Source organism: Fistularia commersonii, chromosome 22, assembly GCF_037954325.1.
Source record: "Fistularia commersonii isolate RoL2024-O1a breed Wild chromosome 22, RoL_Fcom_v1.0, whole genome shotgun sequence".
Classification (NCBI taxonomy): Eukaryota; Metazoa; Chordata; class Actinopteri; order Syngnathiformes; family Fistulariidae; genus Fistularia; species Fistularia commersonii.
In genome coordinates, this window is record NC_141305.1 from 2,447,004 (window position 1) to 2,474,200 (window position 27,197).

Genomic DNA, 27,197 nt, shown 5'->3' on the forward strand with positions numbered 1-27,197 from the left:
TTAATGTTTTCACACACACTCACACACGCACACCTTAAGCTATTTTTTCCATTACAAGGCATCGGCTCGGCTAATCTTGTCGCAGCTTGCTTTCGGTACGAGTGCCGTGGTTATCGGTTCGCGTCGGCTCGGACCGGTCTTCCTTGGCCTCCATCGTTGATAATACAGTGGAACCTTGACGTACGAGCGCACCGACTTACGAGTCGTTGCTCGGTAGATTTTTCGCTTTGAGATACAAGCCGGATCTGAGTTCGGCGCGAGCGGGATGAGCGTTTAGCACCGACGTGGTGTCCCTGAAGCCGTGTTGCGTGTTGTGGACTCCGATTCGTTGCGGCGGACGACGGGAACGTTAGCGGACGAAGCGTCGGAACAATTGTTCAAAATCAGTCAGGGACGATTTGATGTTATTTAAAAAAGTTCACGCCGTCATTAAATTAAGTTATTCATAAAGTGCAGCAAAGTGTGCACGTTACGTTAGCAACCCATTGTAGAATTAAGCGTGTAGCTAGTAAGTTCAATTAAGGACGGAAAATACACTTCATAAAACCACTTTTCTTGTTTACATTCTCTTTTATTATGTATCGCCATTTTTTTATATACAGTATTTGTTTTTACATTTTTCATATTTCTAAAAACACACAAGAAAACTAGCGTTTCAATTCATTTTAATGAAGGGAAATGAATTTGATATACAAGCAAAATGAGTTTCAAGCTCCGGCATAAAACGGATTTAACTTGTAAGTCAAGATATGATTGTAGCTGGAAAGCAGCTCCACACGCAAACACGCGAAGAAAACAACGCACGCAGCTAACGGCAAATCAGAAATCGGAAAGCCAGAAAAGCCGGCAGCCCGCGGACGGTGAAGGTACCGGAGCGCCGGGATGGAGATTCTTGTTCCGAAACTGATGTTTAACAGAGTCTTAGACCGCAGAGAGGCAAAGCTGACCTGAAGTTGCGCGTCTCGCGAGGTCGAGGGTGATTCAGTAAGAAGTCTGCGGCGGTTACACTCGGAACCATATTGGGAGAAAGAGCCGCGCTGATATTAGCCAGCGCTGCGCAACAGGAAGGCTGCTCTGGCCTCGGCCCCGACAGAATGTCACCGCAGGATGTGGAGTTGCTGGACTATTTAAGCCAAAGAAAAAAAAAACAAAACAACAAAAGCCAGTATCTTAGCCATGTTGACATGTTTTACTAATATATCAGCGAGGCGGGATCAAAGAAGAAAAGAAATTACGACCAACATCCAGCTGAAGCGTGGGCCTGTTTGGTCTCCACAGCTGAGCGGCACGCTGCTTCTAACATTCACACTCAAATAAAAACTCTGAGCTCCTTTTTTTTTTTTTTTTTTAACTGCGGGGAGAGTCACTGCCTGCATCTTTTACTCAAATAAATAAACAAGTGGGACGAATACAAATGTTTAACAATGCACCCTGACATGTTGTAAATGGAAACGAGGGCCGGTTGTGAGCGTATAATTCGTGCTTCGTTGCAACATATTTATCTGTTTCTTATTCAGAAACTGGACCGGATATTTGCGTCTAGATGTGGTGATAATTGATGGGCGGCAGGAGGCCGTGAACGCACATGGTCGACGTACCGAAGGATCCCCTTTGGTGGTCCTGAAAGAAATAATCCCAGCCGTTCTTCTTTTTTGGGAAAATGTATCCTAAGAACAGGGTTCTAGGAACTGCCCAAGTCCAATGTGGTCCCAGGAATGAGACTCCTTTATGGGAAACCTTTTCATTTGGCGTTCCCGCTGGCGTTGAGGGACCACGATGGGGAGCAAGCTAGCATCCGCGACGTGCACCTCAAGCGCTGCGCCCCCCAAAAAAATCACCGAACGCCACAGCGTACCTGGAATTGTAATCATGGACCATCAGTTGGCATGTTTATCTTCTCCTCGCACTGCTTCGCCGTGGGAAGAACCCTATTAGCTGTTAGCCGTTCGCTAACGCCGCTCTTATTCAGGCCAAGAGTTTGGAAAGAGCAGACCACAAGACCTCGGACCTCTTTGTTGCTCCATTCCTTGCTGCTTCTGTCCATTAATGTTACATGAAAACAGCCGACCGGAGATAGTTTTTAAAAAACGGAGCACGAAGCGGCTTAAGAATTCCGCCAATCATGAATCGACCTACGGGTCTGAAGTCCACGGTCCCCGACTCTTCTGCCGTCCAAATGCATGGAGAAACATCCCTGCAAAAAGGTCCTCGCGTATGAAAGGCTAATGTGAAAATGGAGTTGACACAAAGCATACCCAGTTGATGGCGTCCCAGAGTGTATTCCTTTGCTGCTCTTACAACGTACGATTTTCGAAAAGGCGGACAGAAATCTTGGAGTTTTACTAGAGTCTTACTTGAGTCTCAGCGCTCCGGTGGTCAAGTGTAAGCTGGTAATCTAGATTAGTCTTTTCCTAGTCTTGGTCTTCACGAAAACATCGAATGCGATGGATATTATCGCGAGTCTTTCGGTCTTTACGGTGATGTAACGTAATCAACAACCAATAGATGAGCTCCAACAAAATCGGGAACAGGAAACCTGGTAGACAAACTATCGGCGGATCTGCAGATACCTGGGGAAAACATTGCATGGTGGGAAAAAAAAAAATCCTGAAAGAATCCAGTTGACGTTTTCCACAAGTCTTTTCCAGATCTTTTCAAAGTCCCTTCGATGTCTGTTAGAGTCTTTTAGATGTAAGAAACTGGAAACTCTAAAAAGAAGTCTCTAGATCTGAGCAAAATCTTTAGCTGTAATGGCGTCATGAAGGAATAGATAGGTTTATGGGATCAGTGTGAAAACGCTTGCTCTTCCGGATAAACGAATATATCCGGAAGAGACGGTCCAGTTTCAGGTCACAACTCATCAGGCGGAACCACGTGCCCGTCATTGTCACCGGAAAAATCCCCCTCGCCGCGGATGATTCTGTTCATTTAATCGCAAACAGCACAGCTGGGACCGAATGGCATTAACACAAACCGAGACTTCTTCACACTCCTTTGAATAAATAACCGTAAGTCCTTTTTTTTTTTTTTTTTTTTTTTTATGTCTGAGAGTGGCGGCAAACATTTGTCGCTCAGCTGCTGCCAGGTATAGGGATTAGGTGGGAAGGGCTCCTCCGGGGGACACGGGGAGGATGCAGTGTGTGTGTGTGTGTGTGTGTGTGTGTGTGTGTGTGTCTGGACAGTGACATGACGTCAAGTCTAGACAGGCCATTTCACAGTCTGCATTTATGCCATGCAATGACAGCTGATGAAGAAGTGGTCCAAATAATTGCCTGTTGTTCCTCTGTGTTGGGGCTGAGGCAAAGAATTCAGGCTTTGGATTGGACATACCGTGCTGGAGATGTTCACACGGAAGGCTCTTTGCTTTTGTTTTCAGAGAAAAGACCTCCTAGCATACAGTACGTCTCCTGGATTCACACTATTTTTACACAAAAAAATGTAAGAAAAAGAAAAATGAGATGGAAGAAGACAAATAATTGAATGTTTGTATGAGATGGGAATGAGTTCTACAAAAAAAGGACTGTGTGATCCATCCACTATCAGGGAGTTTGATTGTTTATCTTTCACTCACTGGAGGTGGAGGAGGACCTGTGTGTTGTAGCTCCTGAAAGGTCAGGCGAGTAGTTCTGCTAATGATGAAGGTCAAGACGGGTTTTGAGGCGACGCTCTTTGCTCATCGGGCTGCAGTCAAGGAGCGATGACAGATCCATACCTCCATAAATCCCTGTCACGGTGAATCTTCTCGTCATGGCAACCCTGACCTGAAGGAGCCTCTCGGATGACCTTGATAAACTATCACTTTCTTAGCCTTTCTTGTACATTTCTTTTCCATTTCTTTCTCTTTTCTTTCTTTGTACTTAAGACCTTAAAACACTTGACAGCCTTAACCTTGACAATTTATATTTTATTGCATTTCTTATTCTCCCTCCTTCCTATTATTATCTATTATTGTTATGTTTTTGCTTGAAACTCTGGCACAACAATTTCCTTCGGGATAAATAAAGCTGTTCCTATCTTAAATTGCTAAAACCTCCAGTTTACTCGGTACGTTTCAATCGAAGACGCTACATCGGCATGCGATTCAACTTGTTCACCCAATGCGGGGAAAGCTTTAAAGATTCAGCCAGCGTATTTTCACCCTACGCCGCTACTGCGCTCACATGTATGGAAGCCGCTCCTTTGCAGATGTTTGAGGAACTCGTTCAGGCCTTCGAGCTTCACATGAACTGGACCTGGCAGGTCGACGGGCGTATCGACAGCTCAGCAATGCGAGTAGATGTCATTTCCAGAGCTCCCCTCGTCACCGGTTCCATCCCAGACCCCCGTCTTTAGTTTCTAATAATTATCTCAAGAGCTATTTCACAGAATAATGACTTCATGAAGAGCATGCCGGAGCTGAGAGCTGGTTAAGTGTGGTGGGTTAGCGAGGCGGCAACTTACAAGAAGACGTTGTTTCGGAACCCAAAAGCAAGTGAACGGCAACAAGCCCAAATGGAAGTGTAGGGTATTAGCTTTCAACATAGTTAGCTAATTTTGGAATTGGAATATTTTTAACTTGGAGGTCAGTCATTGTGCTGTGTGCAACACAGACAAGTCTGATGTGAAATGTGAGATCGTACGTGAAGATCCTGAATGGACTCTGCCGTGAAGGAGCGGTCGGGGAAAGTCAAACAAGTCACTAATGCGTCTTAACAATTTCACATCTATTATCCGGCTGACGGGTAAGGTGGCGTCATCCGCCCCGACTACCATCAGGCAGGTGGAGTGACGCCGGCCGCCGTCGCTTTCCTACCTTCATTTATCATCTTTGCCGCTTATCCTGCACTCAGGGTCGCGCGGGGGCGGAGTCCGTCCCAGCTGTCATTGGCCGAGAGGCGGGGTTCACCCTGGACCGGTCATACGTAGACATACAACCCTTCACGCGTCGGGACAATTTAGAGTCTCCGATGTTGCTCCCTTATGAGTTTGGTCTGTGGAAGGAAACCAACGTAAATACTATGAACAGGCCTCCTGTCGGAAGTGGAAGTGGTAACCGCTGCGCAACTCTGCTGTGTCGGAAGATCCAACGGGAAAGATGGACTCACTAATAAATGTTTGGTAACACTTTAAGCCCGATATCCGGCAGTTTTAGACCAATGGGGACGACGGCAGGATCGTCTGAACCCCAGCCGTGACGACACCGATAGCGTTACCCCCACATGGAGAGGATGACCATCCCGGTAGACTAGTGGTTCTTAACCAGGGTTCGATCGAACCCCAGGGGTTCGGTGGGTCAGTCTCAGGGGTTCGGCGGAGGTCAAGACACACATTGGTGATGACATCACTGGCCGCAGGTGATCACGCTACATAGCTCGGCCTATCCGTGCTGCGGGGATTTTGGCGCGCTCAGTTGTAGTAACTTGTGACTGTCGTGATGGTACGTCATGTGATTTCTTTCTTAATATTTTAATCCCTTCATACTAATTATGTCGGGCAAAAAAAGAAAGCGGTCGGAAGAACACGTACAATACGGATTCACATGTATGACGGAACGTGATTGGAATCGATGTCCTAACTGCATGATTTGCAAAGACAAGATGAGCAATTGTAGTCCGGCACCGGCAAAACTAAGGGAAGGCTTCCTTCAGCTGCATGGAGATGGGAACTACAAGAACATAGCGCTTGCTGAATTCAAGGTGAAGGGAGCCAGATTCCATGAAAAGGCTACTCTGCCTGTTCTTTGTACCCATCGACGAACCGATCCTCGATCCGATAAAGAAGGGTTCGGTGAATGCGCATGTAAAACAGGTGGGGTTCAGTACCTCCAACAAGGTTAAGAACCACTGCGGTAGACAAAGGCCTCTGGGCGTTCCTGGACATGTAGGTTTGAAGCAGGTCTTCGGGACGCTTTCCATTCCTGTAGTCGCATCCAAGTAGATCATATGGCAAATTGTCTCTTTCCAATTGTGGTTACGCCCATCCCTGACACTCTGAGACTAGCGCTTCCAGTGATGTCGTTTGTCATTCAGATGAATCATAAACTAATGACGTGTTTGAATTTGTCACAAACCTGCACGTGGAAACGGGTCTATTTCCAAGCGGTACAATCTGTCTCCCAAGTCTTTGCCTCTTCAGCTGCAGCGTTGACTTCTGGCTAATCATCTCTGATTAGAATTTAAGAGTAAGAGTCATTCTTGTAATTGCATAATATATAAATATAAGTGCTTAAGGGCAGGAGAGTAGAGTGACATCTTGGTTGCGGTGCACTTTTTAAGAATTATATTCAGTTGGACTGCAAGAATCCCCAAAGAGCCATGATGTCATATTTGGAAAATCCTCCAGTCTGGCCAATAGGTGGCAGACAGTCCAATGAGATGTGACGGACATGCCTCCGTTTCCAGGCAAAGATGAGGGGAAACTTCCTAGCCAATCTCTGAAGTGCCACTTTGTCTGATAGCTTTCCTCCTTAGCAAGAGGTGGGGGGTGTGGGGACGGACGCCGTGAGCATTTTGTGATGTTTCAACATTTACCCGCCCAACACTTCACTTTGTTGCTTCTTGGCAGCGACTTTAAAGTGAGCGACAATAACAAAACATCAGCTCACCCGTTTGCAGAAGAGGTGACCTCTGCAGCCGGAGGGGGTCACCCCGATCGGGGAGGGCAAATCCTCTTCAAGGAAGGGCCTCTGTAGCCGCCGTGCATCAGGGCCGGTCGGGCCCATTGAGCTACGCTCACCAGCAATTGAATTGGAAAGTACATTTTGAGGTAAGAACGGGGCAGTTATTGGACAACAGTCCCTTTCACACCGGAGGAATTTTTTGGGGTTCCTTTTGCAGAACAAGGTTTTGTCCCGGTGCATCTGGGCAGCCTAAGAACAGAGGACAATGAAGCTCAGTTCCAAAACCGTTCTAGTTCCTTATCCGAGGCAGCGTCTTTTTACCATTCCATATGAACTCGTGACGTGGGTGCTTTGTGCTGGTGGAACTTAGAAGTCCATTGCCAGATACTTGGTGTAGACTACGGAGGGCAATTTTACAAGCTATGGCCACCGGTCAGCTGTTTCTTGCGACAAAATGGACAGAGGCAGTGACAGATGAAGCGACAAAGAGGTCCGCTACCCCTCAGAGGGGTTTACGGGGCCTGCAGGAGAACATCAACATTTTGGCCAAAACAAGTTCGGAGTTAGCTAACGGCTAATGGGGTTCTTCACACGGCATTGTCCATGTCGTTGTCGACTTCTTCGCGGTGCTTTGTTTTTGGGAGTGGAGCTGGAGGTGCGCCTCACATCTGTCCCTACCGTGGTCCCTCATTGCCTGCGGGAATGCAAAACTAAAAAGTTCCCCCGAAGGAGGCTACTTCCTGGAACCAAATATGAGCTGAACAGTTCAGCTGATAAGTGTCGGCGCACTTCTTTGGTGATCGACGATAAATTTTTCTTACGCACGCCATACTTTAACGGATTTAATCAATGCGCGCGGTGAACTTAAACAAACATTAACGCTAACGAGAACTGAACAAATTCTTGTAACTGAATTATGCCAAATGTTTGAGATTGATATCATCGGCGATTAAAAGTTTCCAAAAATATCAAGAAAAGGCAACCAAATATCAAAAAGCCTGGGGTATTTAGAATCCCAACCAGTTGATTTGTAGCGGAAAGCTACTCCAAGGAAGCTGCCAGTGCAAACACACAATGGGACTCATTCATCAAAACCCTCCCAACTTTTTTTTTTTTTCTTCTTCTTTGCTTTCTCCTAAATGTCTTTATATATTTTGTTTTTCATTTCGCCCCCTGAAAAAATCTTGTCACATCCATGAAGTGTTCTCAAACCACAGAATTGCTCGCATCTGTTAGCGCGCGATGAAAACCATTGTCCTCGTACGTTCCAGTTGTTCCTAATTAGCATCGATAAAGGCACGGAGACTGCAGGGCTGCAACCCGGCACGGAGGTCAGACCTGGACCTCAAAACACACGGGGTAGAAGTCGTCACTCAGTCGCAACATTAAACGGAAAGGACTTTCCCATGTTTGCCATCAGCTGATTTGCTAATAATAGATATCATCTAAATGAGTATAATCTATATGAACGGACTTCATTCATTCTTTATCCGTACCATATGTCAAACTCAAGGCCCGCGGGCCAAATGTGGTCCGTCACGTCATCTTATGTGACGCGCGAGAACGTCTTAAAAGGTCTTAAAATAAGTGGCGTGTGAATTTTCCTTAAACTACATTTCCCACAATTCATCAGATCATGTGACCCAGGAAGTGACGGCATGCCGCCATCAGATCGCAGCGTATCCACGGCAATGCAGTTTTCAATAAGTGGCAAATGATCCCTTAATGTCTGGCTGTTTCAAGAAAGATGGGAATATATAACATTTTGGATTTGAAGGAGTTATTTAACATTAAGGAGAAGTTACATTTATTTACCATTAGGTTTTATTGAGTTATATTCATACTGTTGCTGTTACATGTGGCCCTTTGAGAGCAACCATTATGCTAATGTGGCCCTTTGCGAAAATGCGTTTGACACCCCTGAACTATATTGTTTATCCTGCATTCGGGGTCATGGGGGGGCGCGTAGCCAATCCAATCCATCACGGGGCCACATTTATTTTATTTATTTTTTTCTAATTTTATTTTATAATACTTTTTCTCTGCATTTAACCTATCGTGGATGATCCATGAACAGTTGGCAGCCACTTAGGGGTTCAGCGTCTTGCTCAAGGAGGCGCTTGGGAATCGAACCATCAAATATTCTCTTGCGCAGGACGGCCGCCCTGAACAACCGAGAAACACCGCCTCGAATATAGAGGCATTCAACCGTTCGCCTTCGCTTTGGACTGTGTGAGGAAACCCGAGAACCTTGAGGAACCCCACGCAGACATGGGGAGAACATGGAGGCTCCGCACAGAACGCCCTCCCTGTGGGAACCCAACCAGGGACCTCCTTTCTGGGAGGCGAGGCGCTATCTGCCATATTCATGGACCTTTATAAAGAAAGGGAATGTTGTCTTTTCAATCTTTTTAAAACTGCAAAGAATCAAAGAAACCGCTCTGAGAAGTGAGAAGGTCGTCCTCCAGAAGCCAACAATTGAATTCCAGTGAAGTCCACTCTCTTTGGAAATATTCTGAATTTCCAAGCAATATAACGCGTTCGTTCTTTTCACCAAGTCCATCCAAACGTTGACTGTTCTCTCCGTGGAATCTTCTCGTATGTTCACGTCACTTCTGGCGCAAAGTGGCGTGCACGGTACCATCTCAAGGGTTGTTGATGTACCAGAGAAAGTGGGCGTTTGTTTGTAAACCGGTTGTTTTGTACCATACGGATGCTTGTTCAGAAACCTGGGGAAGTATGGGAAATCACCATGGCAACCCGATAAACAAACCTTTTTACACCAGTGACCAAAATATGAGCTGCCGTTGAGAGTAATGGTCGTAACCTGCGCAGGAACACATTCATTACTTTAGTCCCTTTAGGACATTCGCTTCATGGAAGTCTTCGATGGTGTTGTGATGCTTGTGTTTCTAGAAATAAACATCAGAGTTAGATTGGAGATAAATGGTCTTCAGCCATGTGTTATTGTGCAGCGAGCGTCGGGGGGGGGGGGGGGGGATTCTCCCGAGTGTGTGTTTGCGTTTCTGTTTGTGTGGATGAGTTCATGCCAGGACTGTAGCAAAACTAAAACATCCGGCGCCGAGGAACCATCGCAACCCCAACCAGGGAGAGCCATGAGACCTAAAATATCGAACCAAAACTAATATGTGACAATAATTGGGTCACAATTTGGGAACATCCAGTCCCGTCTTAGTTCTTGAACAAAACAGTTTCCTCCCTAATCGGCGTAAAACTGTGCAAAGTTTCCCGTATTTGAACCACCGCTTGCGTCAGATTAGCAAACAGAAGAGAAGCACATGTTGGTCTCTGATCCATCAGTGGTGTTAAAATACCGTGTGTTGTTGTTTTAGCTCATTGATGATGCCGTTTGAACTTCATATCAAAAGACAGAAAAGGCAGAGGAGGAACATACGGGGGATGTTGTATACTTCTGCCTCAGGATTGGATCCCTATTTAAACAACCTCTTTTCACTTCAGGGTTCAACAGGGTTTCTTTTTTTTTTTTTTTTGAACATTTATTAGAACAGGTTCCTTGACAGAGTCACACACATTCTTACAAAACCTCATGACAAGATACACATTTACAATATTCTTTTATAGGTCACTTATTTCCTCACTTGCAAGCGAGAAAAAAAAAACAAAACATCTAGCTCAGTCAAATAGAGATAATATCTTCAACTCTCCAAATGTTTTTTGATGGATGCCCATTTGTCAAGATATAGGTCTGTCTGAAGTCGTAAGTTTGCTGTTTTGCGTTCCATGCAGTTTCCATCCTTAAGCCTCTGATGCCGCTGGTCCAGGGTAGGTTTGTGGGGTTTGAGCCAGTTTACTGTGATCATTTTATGTGCAATTAATCGAAGAACTCAAAGCGAAAACACCTGGTTTTTCCTTAAGTCGCTTGTTGATGCCGTACCCATAATAAATTGCTGTGGATCGATTGGTCTGTTTAATTTTAAAATCTCACTTATTTGTTTTTTTTACCTCTTCCCAGAATTTCATCAGGTTAGGGCAGTCCCAAAAAAACTGTGGGAAAAGTCTCCCTTATGTCCTCTTTCACTCCATCCATAAATCTCCTGTGTACAACTAAGTGTACAACTTTAGCACTTTGGAACAGCAAAGTTTGATGATTCCGGTGGAGACCATTTACCGTGAACTCCAATGATCTGCAAACTTTATTTGATTACCTGAAAAAAGACAGGTTTATGTTCAAGGAAATTATCTGTAAATAAGCCGTTGTGGTGGTGTGACCAGTGATACGGTGACTCGGTCCGGTAGTTCACTCCTTATCGCGTCTTTCGACAGGAGCCGACAACATAAAGAAATATTGGAGTCGCTACTACCAGGGTTCGCAGGGTGTCGTCTTCGTTTTGGACAGCGCGTCGTCAGATGAGGACCTCGAGGCGGCGCGCAACGAGCTCCACTCAGCCCTGCAGCACCCACAGCTCTGCACACTGCCTTTCCTCATCCTCGCCAACCACCAGGACAAGCCTGCCGCGAGGACGCCAAATCAGGTAACCCGGGCTCGCTTCTGATGCATTCGTTGTACGCGAGTTACACGTCTACTGTCCGGCGTCGGGTGTTTTTATTTACTCCCCCCGAACACGACGTCCATCAAAAGCTCGGGGTTTGAAGACTGATCTCCAATTACAATCTGCATCTTTGAATCTGAGAAAATGGTTATTTGATTGTTTTTTACAAAGTTTGCATGGATATGTTTTCCTATCCAGAAATAATAGTATGTATGTTTCTGCAGAACCGCGGCTGCAAATACCCGGTCCTTCTCTGGTCTGGAAGGAGTTTGACTTCAGGCCGGATATTGAACCAAACAAATTGACTCTTGTGTGATTTTACATTAGTCTTTACATATGAAGATGCCGCGGTGTTTCGCAGAGGTCGGTGTTTGTCGAGAGCAGCCAATCGGTATCGTCATAGAGCCCAATATCCGGCATCATCATTGTTTCCCCCTTTAAATTCATGACTCTGGGCTTTTCCACAGACTTTGGCGTTATTTCTGCATTTGCAAATGATTTACTTTTGATTAAGAACTGCTCTGGGTGGCTGTGTTTATCTTATCCTGTCACGTTATCCTGGACAACCCAAGAATCTCCCCAAAGCCGTTACCTAACGTAACAGACGCACACACGTATGTTTACATAAACATATGTGTGTACTTGTATTCAATGCGCATTGCGAGTCATTTCCTGCTTTTATACATCTGCTGCATTAGCCCCATCTGCTGTGCTAAATGGCTAATCCTTAGCAGTTAGCAGCGCTCATTGGATAACTGAAAAACTGCATTTTCATGTCACGGTGTTAAATTGCAATCTCAAACACTATATATATATATATATATATATATATAGTGTTTGTGCACATACATATAGCCCGGTGACTCTCTGGGCTCCATAACATATCCATATACATATTTATATACATATACATATACATGTACATATACATATACATATTTATATACATATACATGTACATATCCATATATATATATATATATACGTATAGCCCTGTGACTCTCTGGGCTCCATAACATATCCATATCTGTATTCATATAAATATACATATACATAAAGCCCAGTGACTCTCTGGGCTTCATGATATATCCATATATGTGTACATATACACATGCATTTTCATATACATATACATATACATAAAGCCATGTGACTCTCTGGGCTTCATGACATATACATATATATCTATATATATACATATACATATGCATATACATATAACCCCATGACTCTTCGGGCTTTATGTTCATTCACATTTACCGTATAAACTGTGAGTTGCTAAACGGACAGGCTTTGTCCATCTGAGTCTCACTGCAAGTTGACGGAGTTGCAAGTCATTTGTTTTAGTTTTCTTTTGTCTCGATTAGCGGTTTGCCACGCCACCACCAGACGGGCTGTCATAGTTAAAAAGACAGTGCAAGTGTCATAGAATAGTCATGGAGCAGTAGGTCATGTTATCACCTCCCCTCAGGATAGAATTAATCACTGCCTGTGGAGGCAGTGATTAAAAAACAAGTAGGGTAGTCTGTTCCACCTCGCTCTCGCTCTCCCTCTGTCTCTCTCGCCATCTCTGCTGTCCTCCCAGCTAGCCTACTTCACCTCCCTCAGAGGAGGAGTCTCTTGGAGTAGGATGTTATGGCTAACATTCCCGGTGCAATTCTCACTCATGTTTCAAAACCTGGAGCCTCACTTTCCTGCGCACACACACACACACACACACAATCTACAGAGGACTATTTTATTGTTTCTGAAGGATAACTGATGCCTGGAGAGAGGATCATCTGTATTTCCAAGCCCAGACCACCGGTGTTGCAACTCTTTAGGGATGTGAAATTTGAACTGGGATAAATAGTGAGAAAAGCTCTATTCCAGATTTTGTTTTTTTTTTTTTTGTTTTTTTTGCGACACACACCGAACGCTTTGAGGCAAACCTTGGAATGCGTCCGGGCCGGTTTGACTCGGTCCGGCCCACCTGTATGGATCGGTTGCGTTCGAACACAAGCCGCGGCAGTCACGGAAACCTACCCATCTTATTGATGTTTTAAATGACGCCTGCTCGTTTCAGGCCCGACAACACCGCTCCCTTTGTCGGCCCCCATAACGCAGCGGGTTAATCCAGTGCGTGAACCGCGCACTCTTGCCCACCGGCCGTAGCGTGACGTGTCCTCTGCCATGTTCGACCCGTCATTGTATCAGTCTCTGGCAGTATTGACATTGCTCAACTGTTTGCAAACACCGATGACACGTGAGAGTGGCTTATGGGGACGGGAGAACGAGGTGCATGTCGCCCGAAGGGCTCTCTCGCGCCACGTTGCGGAGGCCGTGTCAGTTCACGAGACGTAAAGTAGGTCTGACGATGCTGATGGTGTTACCGGTGCAGGTTTCACATCTGCAAGCGGGCCTGCTGACACTTTCTCTATGGCCACAGTGCTGTTTCCCATTTATTTATTTAGAATCAGGCTCTTTATGGACTCTTTATTTACCCTCCATCCTGTACCGGAGGCGGAGGCTTGCGGTAAAACCGATGTCGACTTTTGCTTTTTGGTAAAAGTGTCCGCCCAGGCGGAGAATCTCACTCACTTCGTGAACCGTGACTCTGAAATGGGGAAATCTCCAAATTACATCTGACAAGCAGATTTTCAATTTCAATAGCAAGCAAGTTATGACTCATGGCTGAAACCGTTCCTCGGGAATTCAAGAACAAACATTACTCGAGGCAAATTATCTGCTTCGACTAATCCTTAAATACGGCGTTCCTCCCCGGATGGCTATTTCCGATCGGGTTCATTTCGGCGGACGTTAGCTTTCGACGCTAATGACGCTAACGAGGTCGCGAAGTGCAGAGCCAAGGTCAGCGCCAATGGACTGCAAGCTAGTAAACGGAGTAAGAACACGATGTGTTTATTATAAAACGGAGTTAGCGCTCCGTCTCACCGGGAGGCGTCAGCAAACTTCTTATCCGATCGCTCGTCAGAATAATCGATGGATTACGGGATTGCCAAACAAATAGCTGCAGCCGTGCGCCGCTTGGCGCCCGTCGGTTATTAACACCCAAAGTTTGAGCGGCACCTCCTGTGAATTTCTAACATCCCACTAAAAACGGGAAGAATAAAACACACCTGAATGGACGTAATGAAATAAATTCCACTCTCGGTCCCATAAAACACTTTTTACAGGACCTCCTTTGGACCAAGTTCTGGCGGTCGAGCTCCGTCGTGGGCGTTGAATTCCTGGCACGGCTCCCGGTTTTGGTTTCTCCTTTGTCATTAGAGAAGTTCTGCCGCTCGGAGTTGCGCATCAGCCGCGAGCCAGCGTGTGTGTGTGTGTGTGTGTGTGTGTGTGTGTGCCGTCAAACCCCGTGCATATTATCTCTTGACTCATGGCTTCGTCACTCGGTGCCCGGTGACTCAGAAATGAGCTTCGCGAAAGATGAAACAAATTCTCGCTGTAAGAAGAAATAATGGGCTCCATGTGGTTCGTAGCCTCCGTAGTATGCACGAGTCCCATGAATGAAATCTCCCTCGGTTTCACGCGATCGAGGCTCTCGACGGACTAAAGCATAACTTTACCCCCGGAGAATGCAGGTAGAAGGTCTATTCTAAAGCTCCATAGTTTATCGGAATTCACTTTCACTTCTCCCCTGTTTTTCTGCGCCCGATACTTCTGGTCCACCGAAGATCACTTCTGTTTCCAGTTAGCGGACTTGGAGGGGGAAAAAAACAAACCCTTGCATCAATCAGTAGTTATTAAATAAGCTTCGGTGTTTATGCTGGATACAAACACCGTCAGAAGACCCCCCAAAAGGATGAAACAATAGTTTTCTCCCTCTATTTATCCACAACAGACTCACTTAGCTTCGAATAGTAACAGTAAGTAGATGTTTCAGGAGCTACGCTGCTGCGCCACCGGGTGCAAAAAGCGCCCGTTTAAAAGTTGCCGTAAAGTAAAGAGACGCTGAGTGATTACGTTATGTCACACATAATTGACAAAATAACTTTTTCCCGGTAAAACAACAGCACACTTAAACTTAAACAGGAAACACGGGGTTCAGACTGAATTAGCAGTTTATGACCGGGAGTTCACTCCATGGGTTTTGCTGTGTTGTGTTGTTTATTCTTTCCTTTGCACGTTCTGAAAAATGGCAGCGCTTCATATAAATATTGCTTGATACTTCATTCACTTCTAATCTGTTGAGTCAAATTCCATATATCTACAAGATGGGCCTCTTTGTTTGTCTCTCAAGTCATTGTTGGCTATTGAACAAGCTACATTAAATTAGCGTCCCCGCAAAAGATGTGAAGAGTGTAAATTAAATCTAATAATGTCCTTGTCAAATGAAATAAAACGCTGAAAAAATGCTAAAAGCTTAACTACAGATGCCCTACGTCTGTCCGTTGGACCATGTGCAGAAGATATATTAGTAGGAATGGAAACATTTATCGAATTAATTCCAGGCAGTGCAAGAAATGAATCAAAAATAATCCGATTTTAATAGCATTTCAATACTAGGCCGGAGAAAAAGGACATTTCTGTTTGTTTGACGGATGAGTCCTCGTACATTAGCTTAAACCGCAGAATGTACGTTCTTTCGTTTTGACGTCGTCTTCCCGGACGGTCGTCGTAACTCTCGTGAGTGGAATCCATCTGCGGCGCCTCCTGAAAGCCCCGATCTCTTACCAGCGAGAAGACAGTGGCCTCCTTCCCACAGCGATCCGTCTCGCCAGCGGATCGGTGGATTTATCCAACGCGGGCTCGGACGTTTCGCCCCTGGATCCGAATCCCGACGTGTGGTCGAGTGTTGACTAGCGACGCTCTTGTAGCGACACGGTTGTCTTCCGTAGCAGAATTAGCATCGCGGTCCAACGTGACGTGTAAACTCCCTCTCGCTTAAAATCCAAAAGAACCGCTTTTGTGTTTCTGCTATTTATGTTTCCCTTCATGCTATCCCGGCGAGCGTCGGTGTTATCGGCCCCTCCCGGAACCCGAGCACTTTGTGCGTTTATAACATCCAAGCCCTAGTTATTAAAGATCAAACCTTCTCACCGTTCATCCCGTCCGGAAGTGCCACAGGCATTCCATTGGGTGACCTTTGACCTCTGGTCATGTGAACCCCCACCCCCATCAATTAAAGCAGCTTACCTAAAGGGCACAACATTAAACATTTCAATTTAATCTGTCTGTTCGACAGTTCTATTTGTCTTCAGACCATTTGGGAATATTTATGTCTTCAGGTGAATTATTGATAAAGGTTGTCAACATGCTCGACTGAGGTGCTTAATATTAAATGAGCGTCGGACTAAAAGTACCCAGGTACATGTCAGAAACATGTCTCAGCCCGGGTCTGGCTGGTCCAGCTTACGAGCGGTTATGTCTCCTCTCCTCAGCTGATGATAGGATTGCAATTAAATTTGGCACTTCCTTTTTCCAAGGCTTCATCCTCCCCAGAAGAAGGACTTGACCTCGGCATCAACCCCGGCAATCGTCAGGTGAGGCGCACAATGTGTCAAGCCTCATCTTTTAAAAACACGCGCCGTATGACTTATTTATCTAGGAAACCCGGAGCATCTTTGAATGAGTGTTCCCAGAGTTGTTGCACTTTTTGTTTGTTTGTTTTGTTTGTTTGTTTTTATTCAACTACATATATATGTTATATATCACCGGTTGCAGTCAGTCCAAACATAGATCGTTTGTTTCTCCATCTTTCGGACTAAATCATGTCTGAACTCTGGGATGCGCATGAAGCTCAGCCTTCTTCACCAGACCCAAATGTTCACATGTAGACTATAAAAGTATCATAAGGGACACCATATATGCCTCGTATGTTATGTATCTTTTCATTATTTATCAGAATTTCCATTAGCTTTTTCCCCGAGTAAACGCTCGTCGAGGTCAGTGCACATCGCTTTCGCGCCGTTTCGTCCAGCGGAGCCGCTTCGACGAAACTTTTACCCCGCAGAAGCTCGACCGCCATCGTTGGACCGTCACCTCTTCACGGAGGGCCGGACCGCGTGAATACTGTAATTCTACTAGAGATGTCAAGTCCTTTTTTTTTTTTTTTCCAAATTACTTTTTGGAGACCCGAAGGTGCGGTCTTGTAAAGGTCAAAAGTTTAAATCTTCGATCGTTGTCAGCAGGTTTTCTGATCTATTAAGTCAATGTAATACTGTTATTCATAAGCAGATAATGTTTAAGCTTCTTCTAATCCGTGACCCTGTGAAAATAACCCTTTCAGCTGAGGTCACAACCCCTGCACCACCTCAACAACTGTCCTCTGGAAAGTCTTTGAGATGTTTAAACGACGTAAGCGTTTCCGAATGTTTATCAAACTGATCATTCGGGCCTAAAACAAGAAGTCATACGTGAGGCTTTGTATACACGGCCTGTGATACATGGACGCCACGCTGCAGGTCCTCCCACGGCATTCTTCAACTCTTCCAGAAGCTCTCGCAGCGTGGCCTCGGTTTCGTGGGGACCTCGTGGCGGCGAACAGTCTTTTTATCCCGGGATATTAACCGGAGAGGTCGCAGGATCTACTCGTTCCACCGAGTGCGGCCTCGCTAGCGCTCTTGTTCATCGATGGAGGTCCTCAAGATCTCCATAGTAGATTCAGCGTCCGATACGGAGCGGCTCGGCTTCCGAGAAGTCAAATCAAATTGTAGTATGTGAAGATACGAGTGCAGTTCCTATATTTAAGCGGATGATTGAGGCGTAAAGATGTAATACGGAAGTCGCCCTCAATCGGGTCAGGAAAAAGAGGCTGTGGCCGGAGTGGTCGGAATATCGTCGGTTGAATTCCCGGCCCTTCCTGTCAACCCGCCGCTGTGGGCAAACTACTGGAAAAAAAAACATTGAAACCCACCCGAGTGGCGATCCTTCCACGGGTTTTACCAAAGCGCCATAACTTTGCTGAACATCATCGACCTACAACATTAAATCGTGATCCTGCGTCTGAACGAATAATCTAATGATAATAATAATAATAAACCTACTAGCAGTACCTTTTGCTCGCTCTAAGCGATCTCAGGCAAAACTGTTCTCAGTTCTACTACCTCAGTGGTGGAACAAACTTCCGGAAGCAACAAGACTAGCATCATCCCTCTCAACCTTCAAGAAATAGGTAAAAACTTTTCTCTTTCAGGACTTTTTACTGCGCTGATGCCCCAGATCAGGTTAGGCACCAAGTTAGGCTATGCAGTGTGTGTGTGTGTGTACGTTTGTATATGTCTTTGTCAAAAAAAAAAAAAAAACCTCACTAACCCCAGCTTACTGTTCTGTCTATTTCCTGTGCATCTTGTATTTGCAAGTGTTATTTGCAGTGCTTATGTCCTCTATTGTAAGTCGCTTTGGATAAAAGCGTCTGCCAAATGTAATGTAATGTAATGTAATCTCCCGATCCCTTGACCCGGAGTATCAACGACGGGTTTACGTATCTAAGATGCTTCTTTGTCCACCTGTTTGTGAGAACAAATCGAGCAAAAGCTCCGCCTCCAGTCCTGACTCTCATGTGTACAAGTCACGGCGCAGGGGGGCAACTGAGTCAAGTAATCCGGTCGTGAAATTACAGCAAATATCTGCGCCGTCTACATTATTAATATTATTATTAGCATCTCTGCTCTGATTTCCGTTGGACTCAGAGGTCACCACGGGGTCACGGAGAATCCCATGATCGTTCTTCTGATATTGCCAGATTCCGCAAAATCTCCCGGAAGCGTGCACTTGGAGTTTTATTTCAAGGGGATACAAAAACAGGAGTTTCGTCATCTGTTGTGGATGATGGCCGTTCTCTTTTACCAAAAAGCTCCTCGAAGGGGGGCGTCGAGCGAACCACCAAAGCTAGAGGTCCGAATCGAAGGCGCCGGAATGATCCTGAAAATCCAAAATAGGTCTCGGCTCCGAGGGACGCAGTCTTGTGGTCTTGTCTTTCAGTCTTTACCGCGATCAATAACTTTTGTAATTGGCTATATTTTCTGTCTGATTACGCGCGCTGACATTTGATTAAATTTGGGGATTTTTTGCGCCTCGGCAGGAGCCGGCGTTCTCAGGTTGCTCATTTGATCGTTTTATCTAGATTCTCTCTCGGTAATCTGGTAGAACCCGAGCCTCGCCGCTGACCGACAAGCTTTCAGGTTGACTTCCGCAAATTAGGTGAAAATCCTCCACGGGAAATTTTAAAAGGTTGGCGCGTGTAAAAACGACAGCGCGGATTGCGTATACAGTTACACCCGGCGAGGGACGTCTCCAGAGAGAGCCATGTCGAGCGTCCGTCACCGAAGTTCTGAAACTGAGCCGCTCTGCGAAATTAAATTAGTCCTGGCAGATGAATGAAATTATATAGTCTGCGGGTTTTACCGGTACATGGTTCGGATTCGCTGCAGAACCCCGACGCCCGCGACGGGTTTTCATCCGAATTCCGCTAATCCCCCCCAAAGACGGCGGCTGCGTTGCAGGTTCTCGCGAAGGTCCGACAAGCACCGCCCGCGAAAACGAGCCCCGCGTGACGTCGGTCTCGATTCTATCGGCGATGACGCCGTACACAAATGACGTCTCTGTATTGGCCTCCGTCTCACAGCGACCGCTCTGTTGACAGGGGAAAAAAAGGTGGCTTATTTCCTAGCGCCGTTTTCTGGGGCGCTCCTCGTTTACGACATCGCATTAGTGACCCTGGGTGTTTCTGGCACGCCGAGGGCGAGGGGCGAGGGAAGGTGGCGGGCGGTAACGCGGCTCGGCGGGCCTGTTACGGCCTCACTGGGGCCCTCTGTGCTGGAGCAGGGTGGGTCTGGAGGAGTTGGAAGGAAACGTGGGACAAAATTCCTTGTTGACATCAATCTCCTGCCATTGGGAGGCCCAAGGAAGCTGTGGAGGAGCGGAGGGGAGGTCACCCTGTTGATATAACACCTCAACAAAGCAGGTCTGTTTGGATGGCTGGGCTTAATGGAGTGCGTCCATGCGGGACACTTGTTTGAGAAAATGTTGTCCGAGTCAGCGGCCGTGAGTAGATGCCTCGCCGGTGGAAGGGACAGCCGAGGGGGGGGATCCGTCGCACGACGCCTGTTTGACAATATGAGAAGGACGGAGAAAGGAAACAACGGGGAACAGGCTGGATTTAGATCTTCAGAAGAGCCGAAGGGGCGGAAACGAGGGGTAGATTCAGAGGGAGTTGATAATACCGCCGTCCGTGATCACGCCCCTTCGAATTCCCCCGCAATCCTTCCCGTACACCCGCCGACACTTTCGAACCCCCGTTCCGAGGAGACGAACGGCCGGTGTGGATTTGGGAAACATCTGTTTCCAGTGTACAAAAGGGGAGTCTGAAGCTTCTGCGTTGTGACAGGGTCGCGGCGCTCAGATGCGCCGTGCACTCGTGGCACCCCGAAAAAGAATCAAGTGAATTGCAAAAGAGGGGGGGGCGACCGCTAGATGTTATTACATTTTGAAATGACGCCGTCTGAGCTTCCTCGCCATGACAGACGTCGGCGGCGGAGGAGCAGAACGGAGACGGTGACAGATTTTCACCTCTCCGCCAACCGGCATGCAAACATACCATTAATCATCGATTTGCCGTGTTTTGACAGAGACAGTCAGACGGACACACATCGGCTCTCTGACGCAGGCTTTGTTTCCCCCCCGGGACGTGTTTTCGGCTCTCGGCGTCGATCCGATTTTCTACAAAAAAGGAGAATTCGCTCCGCACTCGCCCGCTCTTGACCGCCGTTGACACAATTACGCGCCAAATCACTTCCTCGTTCCTTGTCGGGAGGTCCGTCGTCTTCGGAGGGTCGAGGGAAAGCCTCCCGAGTTCTCCTGCAAGCGCCGCTACCGTGAACTGGACCGCGAGGATCCGTCGAATCCCCGCTCATCGCCAGAGCCTCTCATTCGAGAGCGCTCCATTTCTTGTCCGGGTTTTCTTCATTGCCTTCGGGCTGCTCCTTTCACGAGTCGCCACAGCCAATCATCTGCCACCACCTAACCCTCTCCTCTGCATTCTCTGCTCCGTCACCGACTCACTTCCCTGACCTCTTTCACTCCTTCCATAAAACTCATCTCTGGTCTTCCTTTTGACCTCCTGTCTGGCAATTCCAACTTCCAACATCCTTCTACCAAGATCTTCACTGTCCACTCCTGTAAATGCTCCAACCATCTCAGACAGAGCTTATGCTGCTGTGAGATGTGCTGCGAGGGTGCTGGACCTATCCCTGCTATCAATGGGCAAGGGGCAGGGTATGTCCTGGACGAAATGCAACTACTCACCCTATCATTCACACAACTTGACAATGTATGGCCTCCAGCAAAGCTCCTGCATGTGTTTGGACTGTCGGAGGAGCCCGGAGAACCGGTGGAACCCCACGCAGACACGGGGGAGAATATGGAGATACCACGCAGAAAGCTCCCCTGTGACACCTTCCAACGACGTTCTAACCACCGAGCCACCGGAGTGCCAGAAGCACCGGTGGGCCAATGAGAGTACCGCTCCATACTGAGAAGCGACAGCCGCCAGATGGTCCGCTAGCCAGTACCGATGGCTAGCTCCTCCCGCTCGCGTTGCAGAATGACAAAACCAGGCATCGGTTTCGTTTGTCGGTTTGCTTTCCGCACAAAAACACGGCACCCACAATTGCGACCAGCCGATGGCGTGTGTGCTAATATCTGAAGCCGCACATTATCCGCGTAAGCTAAAAGGACTCGCCAGAAGTAGCTCATTGTAAACCTTGCAGCTCCTTATTGTGGAATAAATAATGTGGGTTGTACATTCTTACGAATAGAATATCGTTGGTTACAATTTGAAAATCCCCCTAAAGCATACCGGGCATCACCTTTCCTGCCGAACCTCCTGGACATCAACAGTAGTTGCTGAAGACCGTCGTCGTGACTCGACTCTGACACCGTTCTGTCATGAACGCATGGCCCTCGTGACAAATGGAGAACACAAAGCTACATGTCATGGATACTCCCTCCGAGTGTGGTCTGGCAAAGCGGGTGTCATTTGTTCTTTGAACACTTCATAAAAATATGCTTACAGCTTGAGAGAACCTCCTTAGAGGTTACGCTTTTCTGGAAAGGGAAACCTCAGTAACCCTGCAGTGGAGAGGGTTCGACCACATTTAATTCACATGGTGACGGGGGGTTGGAAACCCGCAACCGGCAATTGTTTGGATTTGCAAGTTTTCCTTTAACCGGCAGCGTTAAAAGTCAGAGGCGTCCAAACTTTTCCGTGCTGTGACTTAACACGTTTTATTCACGACTACAAGAAGCTAAAGCTGCCGAATCGTCCTTGCGCCGGCAAGTGGACACACACGGACTTTTAAAAAACACCTTTGCAGGTGCGTGGCCAGTGATCCCTCGCGCAACTCGGGTACAATCGATATGAGGAGGTCGCCGCCGAAGCACTAGAAGAGTCCCTGAGACCTGCCTGTACTTTCGGAGCATGTTTTTGTGCCGATGAGTCTAAACTTCATTTGGATTTTGTGAACTATTTTGCAGATCAGTCAAAATGTTATACACTAATGGATGCAACTCAATTAGACTAAGCGCTGGAGGTCCCGCCATCGTGTCCTTTGTATGTCTCTTTCCTATAGATGAGAGCCTTCTTAATGTACAGATTGCAGCCAGTCGTCTGAAGGGCCTCGCTGTTGCCAGCAGTGAAATATCTATGAGTCAGCTGGCAGATGATGTGACCCCGGTTCTTAAGGATACCTCCAAACTTCAGTAACAGTCAGCACTATCCAAGGCATCCGCACCGTAACCTGCATAAATGTGAATTATTAGCGTTTGCATTGACTCCTGCTTCTAATTTCCCTGTAAGAAACTCTTGTCATTTACCCGATTAGAATTGATGACTTTAGCTCTTTCAAACTACCCCAAATGGTTTTGTCCATTGGTTCCAAAGAGACTTTGGCGCAGAGTTCCCCTCGCTAAAGCGCAAGGTATATCAAGCCTGTTCTTTGGAATACTCAAAACGGTGGACTTACTCAAATCAAGAGTATCAGAACACGGCAGTGGGCTGGTGCGGCTTTTTGGACGGACCAAGGGCTTTCCTGCTTTGGTTTTAGGTGTGAATAAGATAGTGGATATTTGCACTTTTCTATATGTTCATCTGTGCCGAAGTGGCAATGGGTCCAGGTTGGAACTCCGCCTCGAGTCGATTGACAGCTCTATATATGTATACAGTGGACACTCGCTACTTCGCGGTTCGGCTTTCGCGCCCTCGCTACTTTGGAAATCTTTTTTGGAATTCTGTTCTCGCCATCTATCATTCTTTCGCAGTTTTTTTTTTTTTGCAGTATTTGATTTTTTTTTTTTATTTATGAAATAGCCATACTCCTGCCTAAGAAGAAAAACAGTAAGATTGAACTAAAATTTATTTTATAAAATAAATAAAAATCAAGGTCTCCTTTGCCTGCACGCATTGGCTTAACAGATCGCCGTTCGGATCCGTTGACGGCGGAAAATCCGTCGACGACTTGCCGCAAAAGCCCCGTAAAATATGTCATAAGATCGGGACGGCGATACGGTTCGGTCGGTCCACTTTTGTAACTCGGTCGACGAGGCCGTGGCAGTTTATAAAACCATTTTCAACCAGAAAAACAGCGGTAAAGCAGAAGGCGCAAAGAGGTTCGGAACGTAACCCCCCAAAAAAAGCGAGGGTACACTGTGTATACGTCATATGGACGTATAAACGCGTGAATTACTTGAATATTTTGCAACAGAATCCTTTAATTTTCCGGGGGACTTCCTATCGCTCATCAATTATTCTTCATTTTTATTTAATCCGCTTACCCTGTGATTGGTCGGACTGCGGCTGACAGCTGGAGGTGAGTCCTCCAACGCTAATGAAGACGGAGGCTGGGCCCCCGCTTTAGGAGTGTAATTGTTAGCCGGCTTTTTTGTCTCCATTTCAGCGAGTCTAATAATAAAGCGGGTGAAGTGGGGCGGTGGGGGGGCCGGGCTTCCTGTTTGATCACTGATCTCCGTGACCCCATGTAAAGGGTCTTAATCTCTCAGTTGACCCCCTCGAGGAGTTTTTTGAGGAAGGGTGACAGGGGTGAACGTTTACTGGGAATCAAGAGAGTGAGGATGCTATGGGGAAGGTAATGGGGGCGTTTTCCACTCCAGTGGAAAGAGGTGTAATGAGCCTGGAAGTTATGTGACTGCATGTGTGTGTGCATGCACACACACACACACACACACACAGGCATGAATGGAGCATGAAAGCCTCAAATACAGTATGGGATTAGTGCAGACCGCCGTCGCTTTTTAACCCCATAACCACAATGTTAGCTCACATCAGTGCTAACAGTGCTGTGGTGGTAGTGGAGAGCACAGGTCATAAATATCCAGCTACCGTAACCCCTACGTCTAAACACCTCCTCTGAAGATACCCTTCCATCATGCAAACGTCCGGCTCCGACCCCCCCGGAGAAGATTTAAAGCTCACTTTTCTCCGGCCTTTTGTGCCGTCGGCTCTCCCGGCCGCCACTCTCCATCTCAATAATAGGATAATACTGTCTGACTCTTTAGAGCGTCGTGACGAGTCACCCCGGACTTCACCCTTCCGCATACGTCCGCGCCTCGGTTGACCTACTTGTAGCGTATGGGACGGTAGCCACATTAGCAGGCGTTCCCGTGAGGTATTCTCTGCGTGCATGTGCAGAAAACAAAAAAAAAAAAAACGTTATTCGGTTTTGGTTTTATCAAGCTGCTAATTATCACCTGCTCTTCAGCCAAATCTGGTTTTAGCTCAAAATAACAACATTTTTGGATTTTTAATTTTACCTCGCTCGATTTTGCCAAAAAGCGAATCGGTTCGTTCATTGATTATCTCTACAGCTTACGGTGCTTTCGGGGACGCGGCCCGTCATTGGACGAGAGGCGGCGTCCACCCTGGATCCATCTTAGGGCCACTTATGTAAAAAGTTTAGCGTCTCCGATGAACTTCCTGCATGTTTCCGTAGAGAAAGACCGCCAAGGCGGCCCTGTTTTTGAAGTTTGATATTCTGAGATATTTCCCGTGTAATACTTTAAAGCAGGATTTCTGTCTGCGGCGGCCGGCCCGGATATAGCAGATAAGCGTCCAAAACAGCCGTTTGATTGAGGAGACGATCAAATTTGGTCCTCGGGTTTATTGGAGTGCGGCGAGAACCTCACTCAAAGTTGTTTGGAAACGGCATTTTTGTGAAACGTAACTTCTGGACTATTGAGCGCACCTCAATATTAGCCGCACCGGCTAGCCGATCGCTATCTCGGGCTTCCTCCCGCGCACTAAAACAGTCAAAGTCGTCTTTTTCGGTGTTGAACGGACTCAGAATTTCTCGATCATTTCATCGGTCTGATGTGACGAGGATGAATGTTTTAGCGGCGTGAAGCTCGTTAGCCCCCCCCCCCCCCTCAAAAAAAGCCCATGTATTAGCCGCATCGTTGTTTACGTGAAAAAAGTCGCGGCTTATCGTCCGTAAATTCTGATGGCCTCCTGCGTCCGATTTCATTTTTCAGCGACATAGATCACAATTTGGCAAGAGGAATTAACACGTAAAGATAAGGGTTGTTTTTGGTTTTTTTTTTCTGAACATCAACCTGTTTTTCAGGAGATCAGGAAACGACAATGTTTTCTTTAGAGCGACTCTGGTATTCAAGCCAGCGGTTCTTTTAATTCCCGTCGTCTCGGAGACCTCGGGAAGACCAGGTGTGTCGCTCCGACACGCCTCTCCGGCTGAACCTTCATGCACGCTACGCTACGCTAAAGTACCGGCTGGAATGAAACAGTCGCGCTTTACACGAACCTCGCTTCCTTGTTGTGTCACACTCCCACATGCACGCACACACACTTTGGGGTTGCGTGGTCAATTCGCCGCTCGCCCTCAGGAATGCGGCTACATTACACATACAGCGCGCAGACACACCAGTCTACCTCGCCTTTACTGTCCTCAGCTGGAAAAGGTTTAAATAACTGACTCGGAGAAAATCCCGAGGAAGGAAACCATAAAGAATGGAGTTGATGCGAAGAGGAAAACCACAGCGCTGGCTGAATTGTGATAATGACAGACGGAACACTTCCTGGCTTCTTGTTTTAGGGGGGGGGGTGGCGGCGGAGATACCGATCGCAAACAGTGTTACCTAAGATACACATTGCAGCCCGCCATTACTCAGAAAAGCGAGAGGGCTGGGGAGGAAGAAAATTCCACAACAGAAAGGCACTGTGGTAGAACGTCTTGCCCCAGACCTTCCCTTCCACTTATCTCCCTGCCCATCGTCTGGGGCTCCTTTATCAGCGCAACCAATAGTACCCAGGGCCGAGGGCTCGGCTTGTGTTTTCATTCGGAGCCGTGTTTGGTAGGCGTGTTAGAACAGTCTTGAGGTTTCACTTAGGTATTTTTTCCCCCCTATTTAAAGGGTGAATTATTCCGACGGCGAGAGGCGCCAACAGAAACGGGAGCGCAAAACATGTATGCTCGGCGCGCACACTACGGTTGGGGATCCACAGGTGCGTAAATAAAAAATAAAAATAGCATTGCGATATCCAAGCGATGAATGTGACCGTAGCCCCCGCGCTTCGGAGCCGGATCTGCTCGCCCTGCGCCCGAAGCAGGGGTTGAACTTGCGCAAGAAGATGCATGTTTGCGCCGCAGCAGCCAACAGATACGGGAGCGCAAAACTTGTATGCTCGGCGCGCACACTACGGTTGGGGATCCACAGGTGCGTAAATAAAAAATAAATATAGCATTGCGATATCCAAGGGATGAATGTGACCGTAGCCCCCGCGCTTCGGAGCTGGATCTGCTCGCCCCGCGCCCGAAGCAGAACTTGCGCAAGAAGATGCATGTTTGCGCCGCAGAAGCCCAGACATCCACGCGTCCACAAAGACGCACGTCTGCGTCGACTCAACTCCCTGTTCCGATAAGATCGGCGTGTTTCCAGACGACTTTTTTCAACTGGTCTTCTATCCATTTTTATCGAGCGGTCCTCCACGGCGCTTTTCAAATGGCATCTCCAACAAATACGGTGGTGCGCGTGAGGACCCCGACGGTACCAAACCCGGCTTCGCGCAAACGCCGGTTTCTTCAACGGCCAAACTT

General features: G+C 47.0%; 1 protein-coding gene across 1 annotated transcript in view; it reads left to right on the forward strand.

Annotated features, from left to right (window-relative positions):
- Positions 1-27,197, forward strand: part of LOC147221274 (ADP-ribosylation factor-like protein 15) — a 117,964-nt gene that overhangs the window by 53,411 nt on the left and 37,356 nt on the right. Inside the window, exon 4 of the mRNA XM_086169995.1 lies at positions 10,904-11,112. Within this exon, the coding sequence (XP_086026121.1) occupies positions 10,904-11,112 (209 nt within the window). The remainder of the gene's footprint in view (positions 1-10,903; positions 11,113-27,197) is intronic.